At 34.3% G+C, this 22,287-nt stretch overlaps 2 protein-coding genes across 4 annotated transcripts in view; one reads left to right on the forward strand and one right to left on the reverse strand.

The window, feature by feature from the left end:
• The window catches only part of LOC136854117 (armadillo repeat-containing protein 8-like), a 294,260-nt gene that overhangs the window by 229,774 nt on the left and 42,199 nt on the right, over positions 1-22,287 (forward strand). Inside the window, exon 1 of one of the 3 annotated variants that reach the window (XM_067130305.1) lies at positions 19,762-19,856. The exons of 1 other annotated variant lie outside the window; for it this stretch is intronic. In XM_067130305.1, coding sequence (XP_066986406.1) covers positions 19,833-19,856 — 24 coding nt within the window. In that variant the 5' untranslated portion in view covers positions 19,762-19,832. Of the gene's footprint in view, positions 1-19,761; positions 19,857-22,287 lie in introns of those variants that run through there. One more of the 3 variants, XM_067130306.1, reaches the window with a different exon arrangement.
• thoc6 (THO complex 6) lies at positions 6,294-15,351 on the reverse strand. The gene is made up of 8 exons (XM_067130297.1): positions 15,067-15,351; positions 14,485-14,632; positions 12,905-12,988; positions 12,233-12,393; positions 11,769-11,934; positions 11,291-11,435; positions 10,974-11,083; positions 6,294-7,732 (listed from the first exon to the last, which is right to left on the reverse strand). Exons 1-8 carry the CDS (start codon positions 15,180-15,182, stop codon positions 7,643-7,645), a joined length of 1,020 nt encoding a protein of 339 aa, XP_066986398.1. The 5' UTR covers positions 15,183-15,351; the 3' UTR covers positions 6,294-7,642.

Consider the following 22,287-nt stretch of genomic DNA (forward strand, 5'->3'; position numbering starts at 1 on the left):
TCAGTACCTCCTGAACCCCATCTATCAAATGCTCTCTAGGTCGTTTTCTCCTCGTCACTCCCAACTTTTTACACTAACCTAACATCTCCCATTCTTTCCACATGATTAACCCATCTCAGAACACTATATTCCATTATTGAATCTATACTACATCTCCACCATTTCTGCAAAGAATTCGTCTCTGCAGCTTGCAGTTTCCATTTGACCGGCATTCAGCATCCACACTTTAGTTCTGTAAAGGAGATTTGGCTCAGCAGTCCCTTCAGACATTCCAGCCTTGTCTTCCATGGACACGCCATACTTCTTCCCAATATTTTGCACACATCCTGCTACCTTCCTTCCTTAACCTATTCTATGGTTTGCCTTTACTTTCATCCTACAGACATCTGTTGCATTTACTCACAAATTCTTATCCGAATATATATTTAATCCCTTTCTTTCCAAATGACATCCTAATTTCAGAATCCACATTCTGAAATACACTGATCTTCGCCCTTACCTTCAGTTTATATGTAAGGTTAAGGAGAGCCCAATATTTACAGGAAATTGTAATTCTCTCATCTCTCTACAGTCTACATAGCAGTGTTTAGATAAAATTTTGCCTGTAGAATTTGAAGAATAAAAGTAATCAGTTTTCAGTGAAAGAGGTTGAGAAAAGAAAGTGGATCATATGAGGGAAAGGATTAGAAAGTTTCAAGAATTTCTCAATTCGAAGGTTATTATTATGATTAATATCAATATTACTGACAAGTGTAATGTTGCAGCCTATTCAGGTGTGCTTCCAAATAATAGAATGCCCAGCCTTGAAAGTTAGTTTTATGAAATAAATGCAAAATAATGATAGACAGAAGGGAATATATAATATAAATGCTTAAAGATAACTAAAACATTAAAGATCGCATTACAGTCCCCCATGGCATGATTGTTTTTGTTTACTGTATTCGTTATTAATGCGTACGCTATCTACCTCTATTGTAGTCAATTGTGCAAACTCTACGTTTTATAAAAATGTTGGTTTTGCATTGTTACTTATTGTTGTTCACATCGCACAACAACTACTTGAAAACTCATACAATCTTCTAGTAAGGCATTACTGTAAAGAGATAAATTAAATTATGTGGCTTTAATTGCATTGAAAGAGCAAATAGGTTTTATGTTTAATACTCTAGACTCGTTGGTTGGGTATACGTTCTCTACACCATTAAAAAAAAAGTGGAAACTCTGCAATGAAGGGAAGCGGCGAATGATTAGCATTTGCAGGCCATTCTTTGCTTTATATAAAAATTAGGTTTAAATAAAAGTTGGATTTCAATACATCTCTTAAGTAAGCTGGTCCCAGACTTCTTGCCATCCCCAAGGGATTAATTTTAAGAAATAAGTACAGTATAACAGTAGATGAAACGGAAGAGGTAATTGAAAACAAAACATTATCAGTCTTACAATTCCCCGTGATGGGAATATTTATGTTCACTAATCGGAAAACCTCATAACCACAGTAGTGACTTATATTCGGGCTGCAGAAGCTCTCCCTTCTCGCTGCTTACGAAATTGTGTAGTATCGAGTTGCCACTTATGTAATAAAGAAGTAATTGACCATTCAACAAATATTCACTTTTGGGGTGCCTTCTCATGCATCGTGGAATCATTGGAGGTGTAATGAAATACGATCTCGAATGTCATACGTAGTATTCTCTGTATTTCTCAGCCAATAACAAGTAACCAACTAGTCTTTTCGGTACTTATGCAGAAGCTACCTTTTTCCAGTGTAGCCATTTCGGATAGCAATGGTTCTTACAAAAAGGTTGCTTTTGGTTTGTTAATATTTGTTCATCTCTCACAATAATTATTTACAATGTATATCACGTGATAGAACGGCATTAAAGATGGAAATTAAATTTAATAGCTTTCATCTCATCAAAAACCTAAATAGGTTCTTTATGATTACTCCAGCATCCTTGGATAAGGATTTTTCTTAAATCGTTAGAAACAAAAACTGGTAACTATTCTACGAAGAAAATCCGAATAATTAGCCCTTTAAGCGTATTTCTTGATTCAAAACCTATCTGAAAATATTTTATGTAGAATTTAAGACTTTGTGACAGTGGGCTTATAAACAAATACGAATTATGTTTAGATAAATTATGGTTTAGAATTATCTGGCTATTGACGAGTGGCAACAATTTCATAACGGGCGGTACCTAATAGTTAATGACATCATCGACAACCAATCAAAGGGCAGGACATTTCCCGCCTAAAAAGAAGGCACTTGAGAAGTTAAACCATATTTATGCGTTGCTGTTTGCTTATTTTCCAAAATGCCAGAAATTCCGTAGGATTTTTTGGCATTTTTTTAGTTTTTAATTTAATTTTTTTTCTTACTTGGAGTTGGTGATTTATCACTTTAATATAAAAATAAAAATGAGAGAAAATCCTTTCATTTAGTATATATATGTATGTATGAAATGTTGTTGGTCATTTATATCAAATTACTTCTTGATATCATTTGTTAAATCGACTTTCTCTACAACTCTCCTGAACTTTCTAATCCTGTATCTCCCTCCTATCAGCTTCTTTCGTTGAAAAGGCTCTTTATTATTATTATTATTATTATTATTATTATTATTATTATTATTATTATTGTTATTGCTTAGTCTAAATGATATAACATAGTCAGGTATGCTGCCGCATAACAAAATACCCAGCTTTGAAAATATATATATATATATATATATATATATATATATATATATATATATATATATATATATATATATATATATATATATATATATATATATATATATTCCTGTTCTTGTAGCATTTCCTTCCATGTTTGGGGCCCATGCTTTTATTTTTGTAGACATTGTAGGAAAATCCTGGTGTCTCTAAAAATTATTTTTTACTTTTTAGGTCATTTTAATAAAAGAATGTTTAAATTTTTCTTATATTTTTTAAAAATTATTTTCTTGTCAAGTAACCCAATTTTAATAGGTATTGTTTTTTAATCCACTTTCTCTACAACTCTCCATATTCTCTCATTATCTCTACGCCTTCTCCTTTCTCAGCTTCTGTAAACAGCGGGATTTCCTTTTTCACCTTAAGTTATGATCAATTGATGGAGCTTCTGCATTCAAAGAATATTATTATTATTATTATTATTATTATTATTATTATTATTATTATTATTATTATTCCTAGTCAGGCATTCTTCCACATAACGAAATAACCAGCTCCATAAATTTTTTTATATATATACATAGCCTATATATGTGTGTGTAGACATTTTTTTCGGGCAAGGTCTTTTCTTCATTTTCTTCAAGTGACAATGTCATGCGACTTCCACAGCCTACTGCCGAAACTCCTAATACCTTCAATGCTTTTTCAGTCTTCAGGAGAGAGACATAAAACCGCTACAGTGTTGCTATGCTGACTATATTCCAAACCACCTGTGTCGCCTTCAAAGATGTTCGAGATTCTCAGGTACATTCTAACGTACAGCAGAGTTCAGCCAAAAAAAAAGTAACGAAAAACAGGAATCAAAAATGACACTTTAAAAATGTGATAATTTTACGCAATACTTTGCAGTTTCGAAAAATTACTAGCAAATTTCTCAGGCCAGTGCCTTTAAAGAGAGCTCCTAAAGTCTTCCGTAGCGTCCTCCAAATTTACGTCTGTATAAGTGAGCTCGCCCCAGAGTTCCTGAGACCCCGAGAGTGACGATGCTCCCCATCTCTAGGATGGATTTTACTAAATAAGTACGCTGTAACAGTAGATGAAACTGAAGAGATATAATTAAATACAAAACATTATTGTGACGGGGGTATTTTTGTTTAATATATCGAAAGACCTCTTAACCGTAAGAACTTAATTATATTTATATATGGGCTGCAGAAGCTCTCCAGTCTCGCTGCTTACGAAATATGGTGTGGTTTCGAGGTGCCACACGTTTAAAAATAACATATTAAATCTTTCAGCAAATATTACATTTGGGGTGCCTTCCCTTGCATCGTAATGACTGTTAAACTTATGCAACCATTGTAGGTGTAATGAAATACGCTCTCGTATGCCGTATGTAGTATTCTCTGTATTTCTTAGCCAATAACAGTAACCAACTAGTTTTTGCAGACGCCAGACTTCCCCATTGTAGCCATTTTGGATAGCGATGATTCTTACAAAAGTGTTAGTTTTACCATGTAATTTTTTGTTCATCTTTTACAATAATTATTTAAAAATGTATATCACCTGACAAAATGGCATTGAAGGGGGAAATTAAATTTTATAGCTTTCTTCTCATCAAAAATTTAAATAGGGTTTGTATAATTACTCCAGAATCCTTGGATGAGAATTTTCTTTTGCGCCATAAAAACAAAAACCGGTAACTCTTCCATGAAGAAAATCCGAATGATTAGCCCATTAAGAGCATTTCTTGATTTCAAACTTATTTGAAAACATGTTATATAGAATTTAAGACTTTGTGATAATGGGCTTATGCACAAAAACGACATATAATTAAATAAATTGTGATTTAGAATTAAAAGCCTATTGCCAAATGGCAACAATTTCATAACGGAAGGTACGTGTAGTTAACGACGTCATCGAGAACCAATCAGAATGCAGCAAATTTCCCGCCTAAAAAAGAAGGGACTTAGGAATACAACCACGTTTATGTGTTGCTGTTTACTGATTTTCCAAAATGCCCAGAAATTCGGCTTTCTCCTAAGAAATATTTTTTTATTTTTTAATCACTTTAATATAAAAAATAAAAGTGAATTAGAAAGGATAATAATAATAATTTATTTAATAATTACTTTATGATATGATGCTTAATTTGTTATACTTTTTGTTATTTTATTATCCAATTTTGATGGATATCAGATTATTATTATAATGCTTCAACGATACCTGAGCCTTCAAATATATATATATATATATATATATATATATATATATATATATATATATATATATATATATATATATATATATATATATATATATATATATATATATATATATATATATATTATAAATGTGCGTATGTATGTACACAATTGTAAAAACCACAATGCCTCCTTAGCTTCTCGAATTACAGTTACGTTCTTGGTAAAAAGTGACCATATCATATAAATATAAATTACAAATATATATATATATATATATATATATATATATATATATATATATATATATATATATATATATCTGTACTGATACATATAAAAATAGTAAACAGAGTGACTGGAGGCTTAATGGAAGGTGAACTTGATCTCCATACGGACTGTTCTCCGTATTTCTCTAACTATGAAGCAACCAATCAGTTTTTTATTCATTATCCAGAAGATGCCTTTCTCCATTGTAGCCAGGAGTGTGGATAATTAATTATTTTGCAGAAATGTTGGTTTTGCATCCCTAATTGTCATTCATTTCTCACAATAATTTTTTTCCAATAACTTCATAATATTAAGTCATTAACAACGCAAACAAGATTGTTCTAACTTATATATTTCGTGATAAATTTAGATTTTTCATTATAATTCCTTAGATAAGAGAGAATACACCCCTTACACCTCACAAAACAATATCTGGTAATTCTTTGATGGAGAAAATAACAAATAATTAGCATCAAAAGATATTTTTGTATTCCACATAAATTTGTAAGTCTTTTGAATATACATCAAGACTTCACGACTATGCATAAATCATGGATGGATAAAAATTTGCCAGGCAGCTATTTCATAAAATATGTAGTCAGTCTCGTAAATGACTCAAAAACAAGACAAAAAGGATTATGGTGGGTCACTTCCTGTACATGGTTTGCTGTTTGAGTTTGTCCTAGAGTTGGCCAACATTTCCGAGGCTCTTTTCATGTTTAAATTTTTGTTCATTTTTTCATGTAATGATTCTCATAAAACTTTCATAATCAATGATTTAATTACTAAATATAAAATTATTATTAATTGCATGACATTCCCAAATCAAAGAAGGGTCATGAGATATACTGTACCAACAGGTTTTTAGTATGTGTGCATGTGGAAAGAGAAACAGGAGCATCTATTATAAGAGACATTTATTGGTGTTAGAGGTCTCAGGCACCTTGATCCCTAACACTTAATGATGTTAGGGGTTAATAAATCTGAGTGTTGTCATACCTTATTCAGTGACCAGTATGGTTAAGATTCAATCATCAAAAGTATGGATGGATATAAATTGATAACATTACGTCTATAATCAGCACCTATAGGAATACCTATCATTTGTTTATATTTCAAAATGGAATAAAATGAAACACCACGAAAAAATGTTCATTTACTCTAAAAAACAGCAGAGTATTACATATAAATATTACTTGGAATACCTTTGATATTCTGTCTGGGATTCATAAGAAATCTTGTATGTCTAATTCACTCATCCACAAAATTAATTTAAAATGGACCCATTGAATGTATAAGTACTCTAACACACAACTGCACCGTTTCTTTCCCAAATGTTAATGCATTTAGAAGATAGATTTCTGTCCAAATATAACTTTAAAGCCACTCACTATACAACACAGAAGAATATGTAAAATATAATTTATTGCCTATCAGCTCTTCTGTTGATGGATCATAAAAAAACCCTTAAGGCTAGCCATACAGTAACCATTTAAGAGGCAAGTCATTCTACCCAGAGATCAAGATGAGTCACCAATAATTATTCAGTAATTTATTACTGAATAAACAGACACAAGAGAAATTACTGTCCGCATCAGCAGTCCAATTACAGACTGCCAATGTCTTTGTCATGACTGACTTAAGCCACAATCAAGGATACACTTATTCTCTCCAATGCAGATCAATGCAAGTCAACCTTGTATGGAAAAATGTACAACCCAACACAAAATTAATGAATCTCAACAACAAACAAATGTAATGGTTGCTGTATGTCACTTATCCATTAACACTAAATAACACTTCCATGTTTCATTTGATTTTCATTTGTATAATTCACAACATCACATCCTTACTACACAAACCCATGTCCGACACTAGGAAATTTGAATGAATATTTATGAAACTTGAACAGCAACCTTTGCTTTACATGAGCAACACACAAGTGTTATAACTGTAGGTTAATTAAACATAACTATTATAATTCAGTTAATGTATAAAGGAAACCTCTTGTATAACACAAAGAATGCTGAAAATTATAAGGAAAACCTAATAGCCAATGACACTTGCCAACATTGGGAGTTTCCTGTAAGAGTAAAAATACTGTGAACAGAACTTATCCAAATCTAACTCAGCCCAAAACAAATTAACAATGAAAATGATAGAACTACGGATTACAAATTAGTTTTTTAAAATTTTGAAAGAATACTTATATAAAATATTTATATACAGAAAATAATAGTAACCTTTTTAATAAAATTTGTTAAAACTGTGAGTGCATCAAAGTAACAATGTACCCAAGTATTCAAATAAAAAAAAAGCTGAGAAGCAAGAATCCAGTACCATTTTAAGTGCAACATAATCATGTTCATTAAACATTTCCATTTACAATAATGGCAAAGAAAAAAGCCAATGAAATTTATAATGACAGAAGAGTAAAAAATACTGGTAACCAACGGCACACATTTTACAGGTTTAATTCGTGCCATCACTGGTTACTCTTCATGTAGGGATACAACATGGTCACGGTAATTTAGGTTGTAGCACACATCTAATTTTGAGCTCATCCCACCATACGTCATAACCTGAAGAAAGAAAAAAAGCTTAGTGACTGAATTTACTCATATGCAGAACTAAACATCATTTAAGTACAATAAATATTTACTAATACAGTTTCTCAAATATATTTCATGACCAAGTGAATATTTCTACTTGTGATAACTGATGATATTTAAAAAACATTAAATGTCAAAATTGTAAAAAGAAGATATAACAGAATTGTTATTAAACCCAAAAAGTTACCTGTACACTTAGGCATAACAAACAAGTATTCTACCATATCAAAAGGATAAGAAACTTTCGACTTGAAAAATTCCAACCACACTTGAAAAAGGCATACAGCCTTTTTACCAAAACCAAAAATGGAGTTGGACCTGACAGCTTCACCTACAAGAACATCAGACCAAAGATAAAAACACTCCCTATCCTGGCACTTGCAGATGACACACCTACGATCCTCAAGAATGGGTTATTCAACCAGCAAGTCTCAAAAGCTAATAAGTAACCTGAAAATAGCTGAGACTAAGCAACTATCAAAAACCATAAATAACTGCTACTGGCAAATCAGTGGTAGTTGGATGTGCAAAGCAACCGTCCTGCGTATCATTCAGCAAAGGCTTGGTTCACCTCCAAGATTGTAACTGATTGATTCCATAATCATTTTTGAAAGGAGGTTATTCATCGTGAGACACAGAACCTTGGCATTGTTAGACATCAGGTAAAGGCTTTGCTTCTCATGGATAATGTGCCTGGACATCCTAATACGGCCCAGTTGATTGGTGACCATGGTCATATTAGAGTCATGTTTTCGCCTCCTAATACAACTGCACTAATGCAGCCAATGGACCAAGGTGTTATTTTTGCAACAAAACAGCTATACAGGAGGAAGTTCCTGGAGGAGGTGATGGTAATACTGGAAGGTGAAGAGAAGGAGCAAGGCTTGGATACATGGGTGGAATGGACACTGCCATCTACACCTTTGCAGAGGCTTGGAGGGATGTCACCATAGAGACCCTCAATTGTGCCTGGGAGTATATACTGATTGGTCAAGAGGGCATGATAGACTTCCAGGGGTTCGAAGTTGATGACTTCCATGCCCAACTCACAACTGGAGGCGACGACGTCCCCAAGGATGACATATAGGAGCGGCTGGATGATGACAGTGGCGACCCTGGCTACCAACTTCTCTCCGACAGCAAGACAGCTGTTGCAGTTGCTGGTGGTGACGACGAGGATGTTTCACAACGAGTGCCATCATACACACGTGTACATGGCCATTCAGTGTGGTTATCGATGTGTTGGAGAACCCCAGCATCGACCACAACAACTTCCTTGGGGACTGGACATGGCTACACAAATGCGAGATTTTTGACGGAATGTCATTGCAAAGCAGAACCATCATACACATCATCTAAATACCTTTGAGAGCTTCTTCAGATCCCAAACTACCATGCACCCAAGCCCATCACATTCACTTCTTTGTTAACCCAATTGTTCAGCTTTGAACCACATGTGAGTACGTCTGCATCCTTTTTTGTTGACATGTGGGGCTCCTTCAGCCAAGAACCTGATGTGTCGCTGCCCAACTTCGATGGCCCTGACCATCTAGGCAACTCTAAGCCTCATCTGGTCACTTCACCACTTAATGTCTCCTGGGAGTCAAAGGAGGCAGAGGAAAAAGATGATGATGCTGGTCTTGATGACAGTCAATCTGGAGGTGGGGGAAGAGGACTGGTAAACCTCCTAACAAGTTTTTAAAAAGTTCGGCCATGGTAAGCACCAAGGGCAATGCACACAGGTAGGTAACAGAGAAAAAGTATTTTTATATTTGCAGGTTTGTTTTTGTGAATGGTGTATTTTAAAGAGTTTTTTGGTAAAATGAAAATAATTGTTTGTGTAAACTACCGTACTGCGTATTATGTGCATGAGAAAAAAAAGGGGGTTTACTTTTTTTAGTGTATTTATGCAGTATATTTTGTTGCAAATATGGGAAAATAAGGCAGATAAGTGCTTTTTGCATCAAGTTTTCGGCTTTAAAGTGTAACAATTATTGTTCATCAGCATTATGGTTATGCAGTATTAACAAGGTAGAGGAGTCAGGGTAAGGAGTTGCAGTTTTACAATCATACAGTTTTTTAATTGTGCTTATCTGGATTTTGCCTTTATCCAACAGAGCCTTGGTTCTATTAATCCAGATAATCGAGAGATTACTTGTACATTTTTTCAGACATGACTAAGAGCAACTTTGTATTTACTCAGCATGTTACTGAATTTCCAGGAGAGAGCTGACTTAGCATTTTCAAGCAATACCAAAAGCAAAGTTTTAAGCACACAAAAACATATTCAACATACAAGCTCATTAATCATAAGGCACTCACTCTATCAGGCCGACCTCTTATCACTCATCAGATCCACACTATTTCCACTGCATTTTACTGAGGACTGAATGAGTGCAGGAATTGCATGGATGAGAAGAGGACATAGTCCCTTATGATTAATGGGTAAGTATGAATAATGTGCCTTTACATTATAAAAAACATCACTTGTTCATGTGATGTGATGCCTAAATTGTTATTTCGTTGGGAGGACGAGAAAGAAGCTCCCACAGACAGAGCAATTATGTGATCCAGGTGGCAGTCTTCTTTTATTGGTCTTCTAAATTCTGGGATTCTTTTAAGTCACAAAACTCAGTATAATCATGATTATGTATCTCTCCCTAGTAGGTGACTTCAGCCATGTTTGGTGAGGTTGTATTAATGGATACAATGAAAGAGAAGACAGTCAACTTTAGCAATGTTTGGTAAAGATTTATCTATGGACATATATGACTTTGAAGATAGATGACTGATGTTTGGCAGATCTCTCAATGGAGCAATATATGAGAGATGAGTAATTTCTGACATGTCTGGTAAGGATCTGTTACTGGACAAATACGACAGAGAAGATGGGTGACATCAGTGATGTACGATAAAGATTTATTAATGAACTGACAGGGCAGTGGGAAAATAGGAATATTTAGTGCTTTTCCATAAAGATCTATTATTAGACAGGTAAGAGAGAGAGAAAATTTGTGACTTCAGTGATGCCTAGTAAGGATATTACAAATGTTAGTAAGGATACCACTAATATGAGAGAGAGAGAGAGAGAGAGAGAGAGAGAGAGAGAGAGAGAGAGAGAAAGAGAGCTACTCTTCAGATGAAGATTAGCTATAAAATCAACCATGATAAACTTGACACTAGTTTAAACTAAGAAGCAACTAAAACTTACCGTGTATGGTTTCCTAGTAACATGTACAGTGTAGATACAAGGAGAAGAACATGGAAGCTGAGCTGTCACTTGTCCAGCTAAACTACACACATATATATGTGGCATCACACCTGGAAACAGTGGGAAAAAATCACGCATAAACTAAAATATCTTGACATCTCTTCGCATTCAGCAAGTGACTGAATGGTTTCATTTATTAGCTCTGTGCAATTTACTTCTTTTTGACTTCATCATAAATAACAACGTTCACTTTGTGACACAACAGAAACAAAACCTTAAAGAAATGGAAGTGGCTTCCATTGTAGTCAATACTATACCTGCTACAACAATGCCACCCCGATCACCACCTTCAGCATATCGAGTAAACTTTGCAACATGAACAATTTTAGAAGGGGGTAACACTGTTGTCAGTGCAAGGGACCGTAAGTGGAAAACGCCTGCACGAGGACCGCCTCCACAAACCTGTAATGGAATCATATATCACAAATTGAGAGTTAGAATTTATACACATTATGAACTATTATAAATGTTACAATTACTGTCTACAAGAGTAAACTTGGTGATTGCTGGCATTTTCTAGATATCACACAGATATTCCCACAAAGGCACTAAAGTTTTAATAATTTAATATATGTCTTTTAATATGAGGAAAAGTCAATAATAACATGAAAACTTAATAATTTTGCATAGTTTATAACTTAACATAAGAATGATTTTGTGTGCAACTTGCTGACTAAGATTCAAGTAAAAAGAATTAATGATTAATAATGAACAAAGCTGAACTAGGTAACTTACCAACCAATCATTGTCAACATCTACTGATGTGATAAACCTTCCGAATGTAGGCCTTGCAAGCTGTTCATGAGAATGGGGAAAAATTTTATGACGTGGCTCACGCCCAGAGCGAGGATCCCAGATGAATACTCCTCCATCTTCTGCACTGCTTGCTATCAGTTTCCCACTGGTAATAATGAGAATTAAATGATTTAAAATTCCATAAGTAAAAATACTACTGCAAAGGAGTAAAGGAATATGACAACATTAAAACTTCCAAACAGCAATCTAGAATTAAGAAAAAGTAAGAAAAATTAAGTCTGGTACTGTATATGACTGTATCATACACTAGACTCAAGTTTTATTGTTACACTACTGAATTTCACCTCAGACCTTGTTCAGCATAGTTTCTGTCATTAAAATTGGCAAACATGATATACATTACAAGCAATATGTGTGCAAGCTGATGACTTAAATATAAGTACCTTTGACCTAAGGCAACATCATGAACATAGTCATCATGTCCATCAAGAGTTTGAAGCCTCTTCCCTGTCTCTAGGTCATAAACATGTGTTCTCCAATCTCCGCAAGCTGCATAAATTACTCTGCGTTCATTATCATAGGCCAAGGCATTTACCTCTGGTGTCTGAAAAAAAAAAAATTTCAATTTACAACCTATTCTTTTCTTACTGCATGTCATATCTAAATTTTTCAAAATGTATAAAGTAGTTGGCAGCATACACCCTGAATTGATAAACATTTCCTCAATGACTATCAGATATATAAGATAAAAGGTACTTCCTTGATGACTAGCAGATAAAAAATCGAGGTGTTCGTTCTTGAGGCTCATGAAGACTAGAACCAGATATCAGGACTCCAATAAGAATGAAATGACTAAAAATATGGTGAAATAAACTAGACAACATCTTTACACTCTTTCCTGAACACTGAATTTAATTTACTATAGGTGAAACCACATTATATACAACCACTTTCAAGGCAAATTTGGGATAATTTGATAGCTAGCATTCTTCAACATTCTCAACTATTTCTCATAAAACCTTCAAAGCTAATTCTGGATAATTTGATAGCTAACATTCTTCAACATTCTTAATTATTTCAAATACAACATTACCCAACCACATCCAGTCACTTACCCCAAAATTGGCCTGATCACAATCCAGAGATATTGTCCAAGCAATGCTGGATTGTTGTTGTCTTAGGTCATTCCATCTGCGGCCCTATAAAAAAAACAATTAAATTTACTAATGAAAAACAACACTAGACTTACATTACTATTATTAAGTACACCACCAGAATCATGAATTTGAAAATTTTGAAAAATAATGCAGACAAAAATAATAAATGGTTTATAAATGTATGGAAGTAATTTTCAAACAGATATGCATTAGATGTTATGAATATCTCACCAATCAAATTCTACTGTGGCAAGTACTATTTTCATTCTGTAACTTATGCCAGTACTCACTTTGATCTCAAGTTTTCTTTATAGAAATTTAAAACCAAGAGCAAATAAATAGTGGTGCACTATTGTACCAAAAATAATGTCAACAAGAAAAGTGTACTTTTTCAAGAACAAAATTAATTTTTTTTTTATAAACCAATCATTTACATCATGGTCTTTCATTTGTGAGTATGTTATCCTACACACTCCATTCCCAGATACCAAACAGATAAACATCTGCTGGCTTGTTGGCAACAGGCCATACTAGCTCAAACCTCTGCTCCTATGTAAGAACCTCACTTCTCATCTAGACCAGGTATGGATGAGAGGAGGTGGGTTGGGTGGAAGGACAAAATGTATAAATGACAGATTGATGGGTTTGTATATAAAAATTAATCTTTATATGGAGAAATTAAATTTACTTGTTGAAGTAACCCATCAATTGTATCACTGACTGATCACACTTCAGAAGGGAGGCTCCAATTGTCTGATACCAGCTCAGAAGGAAGGCTCCAACTGCTAAAGAAAACTCCCAGTTGCTGACTGGAACTAAGAGTCTGCCTGAGGGCTGAGAGCCTTGAGACTGGCAAAGACTCTAATTCTTTGAAGGACATGGAGTTGTAGCTGTAGAAGCTGAAACACAGCATACTGTAAAATATGAGATCTGCATGTACGTCATAAAAGCATGGTAACGAAGGTAGAAAGTCATGTTCTCAACACAGTAGTTACTATAAGCAGACAATTTCCCAAGTCAAAGACTTAACTGTGAAACTAAAGACAGCATGAATAAATGAGGGAATCAAAACCCGCTTGCCTTTAGCCGGAGGAAATCAATCACGTTACCACACTCAAAAGATCTAAAGAAGCTAAGTCTGGATCAAGTATATGTTGCATTGGTTTCCAAGCCTTGAGGTTGCAAAGGCTGACACTGTGTGTGGCCAACAAAGAAAAAACCTGTAAATATCTAAAAAAAATATGCAACATCAATTAAGGAATCCATAGGATCAATACTCAAATTTGTAAAGTAAAAAGAATTTAAGGAAATACAGAGCACTCAGCATGCTGTTGTTTCAGCTAAGAATCAAAAAAGCATCAGTAAAATAAAGGGTTTGCTTGCTTGCTATGTTACATATGAATTACATATCAAATCAGTCTTTCACCACTTATATATCATGTATCAAGTTAGCTACTGCAGTATCTTACAATTCTAAGCCTTATACAAGTACAGTATAACCATAATTAAAACAATTCTAGAAATTTACAATAACATACCGTAATTGTACCATTTGTTCCAGTAACACAAAATGTATCTGCACTTATCATAGAGTAAATAGAGTCTGTGTGAGCATTCAAAACATGTGATGGTGACCTTAAGTGATCACCAACTGCTGATTCACGACTGGCACTCCCACTTTTAAGGCTGAAGAAAAAAGAAAGAATAACTGTTATACATTGAACTAAGATAGAGACTTACTGTTTACTGTATTAATTCCTTGATGTTGCTTACAATTTACTGTTATTGAGCTGTATATCTCCATTTGATTGTCACTAGCCTAATTTCGTCCCAAAAAAAAGGTCGCAAAATCAACTTTTTTTTTTTTTTGCTACTTGGGGTTAGGAAGGTAAGGTCTGGTTAGGTCAAGACATGGCATTCTAGGAAAGGTTAGGTCTGTTTTGTCTGTGGAACCTGTTCCCGTCGTTCTCTACTCACAACATAGCCAATACCGGATAAGCTAGGCTATAAACGGTACACTTAGCTACACTACTGGTGTTAATAGATCAAGCTCGCCTTGTGCCAGTATGGGAAATTTATCTCGTGTAAGCATCGTCGGAACATTAATCTAGGCTACTTACTCAAAAATGTATAATTTCCCGTCGCTGTTTCCGATGGAAAGAAGGCCGCATTCTGCAGATACAGCCTGGCTGTAAATGGTCTGATAAAGGTGTTTGAGTGTTTGTTGCTGCACCATGATTTATACAAGGTTACCCAAGTTTTTTTTTTTTTTAGTATCAACAGAAACGAAAGCGGAATCAAACACCCGGCAACTCTGTACAGGATGTGGATCCGTTGAGCGTGTTAGAAGCGGAGAAGCTTGTTTACAGTACTCTATCCAGCGCTTCTTCTTCATGCCGTTGATTACATTACTTTGGCATTTAGAAGGTAAATAAATGAAAGACTTATCCCATTAACACACTTAGAAGGTAAAGTGATAAAAGATATGTCTCCCATTAACGCACTTAAAAGTGATATAAAAGACATATCCCATTATTAATAAACTGTCATCTGTCACAAATATATCACTTACCAATATTTTCCCATGCCTTGGGAAACTAAAAAGGCAATAACTCTAGTGTTTACACGTGTATTACAACGAACTTTATGAGACAATTAAAATACCAAGTAACAAGAAAATTATTTTCATTTTTATTACTTCTTTTTCATGGGTCATTTTTGATACTTAAGGAATTTGATTTCCAAGTTATATTCATCATTTGAGAAGCCATTTTGTTCTTTTATTTGGCATTAAAATCTTGATTTATTAGCTATTCCTGCGATTTCAAATTACTTTTGACAAGTTACTTCTGTTTGCTTTAATTACTTTTCCTGGTTAGATGTTGTCTTTTGGATGAGCAAAAAGTAATTATTCTGGTCAAGAAAGACATTTAAAAACCATTCCCATCTTTTAATATATTTGTGAAATCTTTTGTAGATTGTTTGAATCATGAATACTGTAGCAGATGATCGTGAATATATTTGTATATATATCGTTGTACTGAGCATTCGGTTGGTTGTGGGAAACTGACACGTCAGATCCACATAGAGGTTTTGAATTCGACGTCGACAAGGATGATTGAAGAAATGTTTTGCCTTTCAAAAAATTATTTTGTTAACAGGTTATGCAACTAATTAAAATAAAAATTTACAAACAATCGTCCGTTTCTTTAACGTTATGCAACAGCATAATGTAAAAATGTTAATTAAATATATAAGGCTTTTCATTATTTGCTAATAAAACTGAATTGTGTGTTATGAGTGTGCAGAGTATCGGTTATTTACTAATTCCTCATTCATTACAGTGATTAAAATATATATATCAACCAAATACTTTGCCAAAATATTCAGCAGGGTTACCCAATCTGCTAAGTTTCTGGATTCCGTTTAGAATATAATCTAATAATGTTTAAAAAAAAACATCCCAAACAAGCCAGTGTATGGAGGTCGGATGTGTGTATGCGCTTAATTACCATGTACACAATATTCTTGTATACATGTAAACTTATCACATCATCAGAGCAGTATGCGGATAATATTTAGGTCTTTAATTAATTTTGGAAACCTAGAGTGGCAATATAGTTACGCACCAAGAATCAGCATTACAATTTGGTCAGTGCAATTGCTTCAGTCTTGCATTGATAGCCCAGAAGACTTCTTTGCAACCTCACTGACCAAGCCAATAATGTATCGGACCTTACCCATAACATGGTACGTAGTATAGAAAAACTTTCTGCTTCTCAGGATATGACTGAGGTGCGTTACTTTAGATTCATTTAAAGAAAGTTTACTTTGTCTGTACTGTCTTAAGGAACGTTGATTAGTTACTTAAAAATTAAAGTTCCAGAAAGGGGAGGTAAACTCAACAAGCTACATTAAAAAAGATTTAATATAATATATTGTTTATAAGACGCATGTGGTAATTAAAGACTCGAAGACACTCAGGCGACTAGAAAAATTGTAAGAAAGACAACAGGTTCGTAAAGAATATTACTATATATTTCTAATATACTGTATGTTATTGATATAAAATTAATTGAATGATTTTGATGAAGGAAATTCATTTTGAAATTTAAGGCGAAATCCTAGTCCCTAGTTTATGCTGAGGTCTCCTTCCTTGGTGACTAAACAAATGACATGCAATATGTACGCAGATGAGTTCAGACCTAAATGAGATTGGCAGGTATCTTAGGTGAATCTCAGATGCTAGTGCGTGATGCAGGTACAATTACGAGCTAAAGTTTTGAGAATAAAGCAAGAGACTAACGCATGTGAATAATCTACGGGTAAAAGCTACAGGAGAGGTGAACCTTAAGTTAGCACCAGGTCAGACAGTTCAGAATAAATTAAAAAGCTAAATTACAGAAGGTGGAGCATCCCACTGGAATTTCGAAAAGGATAAGCAGATGTAAGGATATGAGAAGCGAGGGAAGGTTGGCCGAAATGGTGTTTCATAAAAATCAGAGAAAAAAGCAGGACATGAGTATAATGTGAGAAAATCTTTGAAAACTGATTGTTTTCAGTATTATTTCATTTATCATATAATTATAATACAACGAAAAGTCCTTACTTATATAATGTGTTTTAAACAACGATCGTATGCTGCCTTTCATTGCATGGTTTGTGTGTATGCATTGAAGATAAAATTAGCATACGGCCATTATGAACATTTTTTAATTACCTTCATTTAGTCTGATGATATATTAAAATGTTTTGAGAATTATGAGGCTAAATTCATGTAAGTTTGACGAAAATTTGTTTTCTTTACCTATATGAATATTTATTCTCAAATAAAGCATAGTTCAATTGTTCACGAATCATCTATAGATATCCAGTTTTTTTAAACGTACAAAGCGCACCCTGGAGGGAGATGGTTTAAATTATTGGACCATGTATTCTTTTGAAACAATGTCTGTTGGCATTTTCTTTTCCTTTTAGCCTTATAAAATGGTCATCAACTCCTCCAGAAACAGGTTGCTTGAAAAATGTATAGTTCATTAAAAATAAACTGTGATCTTCAGGGACACGAAAGAACAAATTTATGTACAATTAATCCACATAAAGGAACATCTAAAGAGAAAACGATAAAGTTTTTCTTCTTTTTTTTTTAGCCTGACTGTTTCGTCTTGCACCGCGCCTTGAAGTTTCTAAAGTACAAACGAAAGATTGCGTTAGTTGAACGAATTCGACAAACGACAGTTAGAACTTGTTAAAAGGTGGTTCAGCTATAAGAAATGTCAAAGGACGTACTATAAAAATAAAAAACAGCTGACGTCTTTACAAGATAGTATAAGATTACAAAAATACGAAAGTGAACGATATACTGTAGTCAGGAGCGCACATAAAAGCTCACACGCTTGCACACACGTAAATGATAATTCATAAAGACACACATTCTAGAGTACAGTCATATTACACTAATCAACGGAAAATATATCAAAATGACACCTGCAAATCGTTAGCCCACTTAATCTTGAATAAATCAGCTATCCTAGAATCAATTTAGTCTACATAATCTTCTGTTTTGTGGTGCTAGTGAGTTACATTGCACGCGCGCGTGCACACATATATACACACATGCTCACTAGAACACATAACCGTAACATTTTTTACATGTGATAGGCAGGTAATTGTATTAAATATGTCATATCTTAAACAAAATGGTGAATATGATAGTAAAATCTGTACATAAAAACATTTTTGACTTATTGAGAGTGCAACAAAGATTTGTGTGTACTCACACACGCATATATATATATGTGTGTGAATGTATACATATACATACACACGCACGCATGTATATATACACACACACACATATATATATATATATATATATATATATATATATATATATATATATATATATATATATATATATATATATAAATATCAATATCATGTGTGTGAGTGTTTACACACATATCTTTGTTGCACTTTCAATAAGTCAAAAGTATTTTTATGTACAGATTTTACTGTCATATTTACCATTTTATTTAAGATATGAAATGTTTAATACAATTACCTGCCTATCAGTTTCTAGAGACAGGAGCTATGTTTTACTATTTAAGTGTAAAAAAGCGTACGGTTATGTGTTCTAGTGAGCACAGTAAATTTTTGTTTCAGAGGAGCTGGGTTATCAGTTTACTGGTAACTCTGAATGCTTCATCTCGTTTTTAACAGTCAAAAAGTTGTTGTGGCTAGTGTCAAGTTTCGTTCATTTCAAAATTTTCTTCATTTTTGAGATACTAAATGCCCCAAAGGGCCAGTTAAATTTCCTGTAAAATAATCATGTACATTTTCTTAATTCAGTCTTACTAGATAAGAAATTGTTTGCTGAGCAATGAAAAAAATTTTTTTCTACATGGCATTTGAAAATCATATTTGATAAAGGATGAAGATATGATGCTTGTCTGCCTTTTTTTATTAGCGAGATCATGGTGTTTTAATGCAGTGCTAAGAAATGATGTTTCCTATGAGTGCTTGATATCACAATTGTCAGGTGTCGAACATGGCGATAGGCTAGTTTAGTCACAGTTTGAGGAGATAATTTTGCCTACATCTCTATGAGGTCTAGAATGATAAAATCGTTGGTCCCGAATGCTTGTGCTGCAACATCTGAAATATATTTATAAATATAAAGCTTTATTATTATATATGCCTATAAATGATTTGTGAAAAAATGAGTGGATATTTTTTCAACGTGTCAGGTTAAAAGATTTTTATAAAAATCTTGTGAAATAGAAATTTATAAGTTACTTCACATACTCTATATCAGATGCATCAAAACACAGCTGTCAGGCAAACGAAATCCCGGATACCTGCGTGTTCAATTAACTCTTAAATCATGGAGGTATTACCAACGTATATGGTAAGCATGACGTGAGGATGATGATTTTAGTAACCAACTGACAAATTATAACTGTACAATTCAGAGTGAATGGACAGGGAAACCAGATTTTGGTAGGCTTTGGGATTGCGGTCTCTTACCTCATGTCTCCGTAGGCTAGACTGACCGGGTAGACATAAAGAAACCTAGGCGAGATTAAGCTTAAGCAGAGATTGTGAAGCGTCATTTGTTAGATTTCGTAATATTTAGTAAGAGTTAACTGCTTTTCCTGGGGACGTAGCGATATTGTAGACAACTGATGTTTCGGAGGCCACAGTAGTTTTAGCTACCGGTAGGCTAGGCTAGAGTATATCTTAGTTTAACCAGACCACTGAGTTGGTGGACAGCTCTCCTAGGGCTGATCCGAAGGATTAGACTTATTTTACGTGGCTAAGAATCAATTGGTTACCTAGCAACAGGACCTACAGCTTATTGTGGAATCCGAACCACATTATAGCGAGAAATAAATTTTTATCACCAGAAATAAATTTGGTAATTCTTTATATTAGCTCTGCGCCTGTTTTTACTTTTTCAACTGGTTTTCTCTATATTTTTAGGAGTTCTGATACTGGCGGTGCATCTGTTTGTTGTTGGCCAAATGGAATGTCCCTTCGCCGTGTTTAGTACTGGCCGGGGTGTGTTGGGTACCCATGCGTTAACAAGTTATTGCACTTGCCGGACGGGATATGAACCTTTTGAAACAGACGTAGCCGTGCTCTGTCTTGTGAAGATCACGTATGGAAACCCCTTGTTGGAAGGACTTCAGGGGTTAATTACAGGTTGATTACACTCGAGCGCCAAAAATTAAAGGTAAATTCATAATTAGCAGCCAAAATACTGTAGAAAAAGTTAAGTTAGAAGGCAGTCGCCGCCGCGGAGCTACTATATGATATAGTTCTACCATAAATTCCTCTAATTCTTCATTAGCTGGCCGGAAACTTGAACTCGGGCTAGGCTAGAGTATGCACAGTTAGACCGTGAACTAAAAAATAGTGAAATTTGGTTTTATGAGAGCGTTTTGTGGGATTCCGAAAATATGACGAATATGATGTTTCTTTTTGTTGGAAATGAGTGGTTAGGGTATTAAATCTCACAAGCCTAGACTAGCTAGGCTAACATAGGCTATTGGATGGTTCACAGTGGGAAATTGTATTATTTGGACAGTAAACACAAATGAAGGTAGATTTACGTAGTAGCTCCGTGGTGGCGATTTCCTTCTAACTTGACTTTTTCTACAGTTTTTGGTTGCTAATTATTGTTGCACGAGTGTAATTAACCTGTAATGAACCCCTGCAGTCCATCCAACAAGGGGTTTCCATGCGCAATCTTCACAAGACAGCACGGGTACATCTGTTTGGAACAGTTCATACCCCGTGCGGCAAGTGCAATAACTTGTTAACACGGCAAAGGGACACTCCATTTGGCCGACAACAAACAAGTGCACCGCCAGTATCAGAAGCCCTATAAGTGTAGAAAAAACCAGTTTCCAAGGTAAAAACAGGCACGGAGCTAATACTTAGAATTACCATAAAGAAATAACAACATGGATGTAAAGTAACCTAACCTTCTCATCTGAACTGAAAATGCTGATTCCTACCATATTGGGTAAATGATCGGGCATGACACACATTGATCGCTGAATTTTCACTTTTCACTTAATATTTAATTGGTGAAACAACAACAAAATTAAACCTTTAAGAAAATCTTTCAAAAGGTTGAAGTTTCATTAACAAAATGAGCTATAGGAAACTGCCATACAAACTAAAATAAGCATGTGAAGTCTTTGTACAGTAAGTGTTCAGGCAATTTGAATTCAGTATGGCGTCCATCCAAATGATGATACACCCTGAGCGGCGCTTGTACACTTCCTTCCCAGCACTCATTTAACAGTGCACTGAACAGTATTTGCATATATATGTAATGTTTATCGATGTTACGCAAGATTTTAGTTGTAATCACCACGGTAAAACAACATTTTGTTGCCAGTACTAGTGAAAGTATGAGACATGGAATTCCCCGGGGTCATGTGGTTCCATCCTTACTGACATAACAACTGAAACCCCGCAATAGTTATTTGATTGTAACTAACTATACACATTTTGTTCTTAATTCACTCAAAATACCACTTAAATACATGAGAACAGTTGTTTACAGCACTTTACTCCATCAAAGTAGTGAAAGTGTGGCGTGAACAATTTTCCAGCCTTATTGTACATCTAGCAGCCACAAACATCTGAGAAAGGATGATGCATTAGTGAATTATTCATTATAAAGATGTAGTATTTTGTTATTAGGACTTTTCATTGCTTTAATGTAAACTTCTCAGACATGTAATGTGTACATATGAATGTTACCACTTTGGCAAAAATGCAAGAAAGTTGAGTATGACAATTTATCTAGAATTGGCACGAGA

Source organism: Macrobrachium rosenbergii, chromosome 28, assembly GCF_040412425.1.
Source record: "Macrobrachium rosenbergii isolate ZJJX-2024 chromosome 28, ASM4041242v1, whole genome shotgun sequence".
NCBI classification, from domain to species: Eukaryota; Metazoa; Arthropoda; class Malacostraca; order Decapoda; family Palaemonidae; genus Macrobrachium; species Macrobrachium rosenbergii.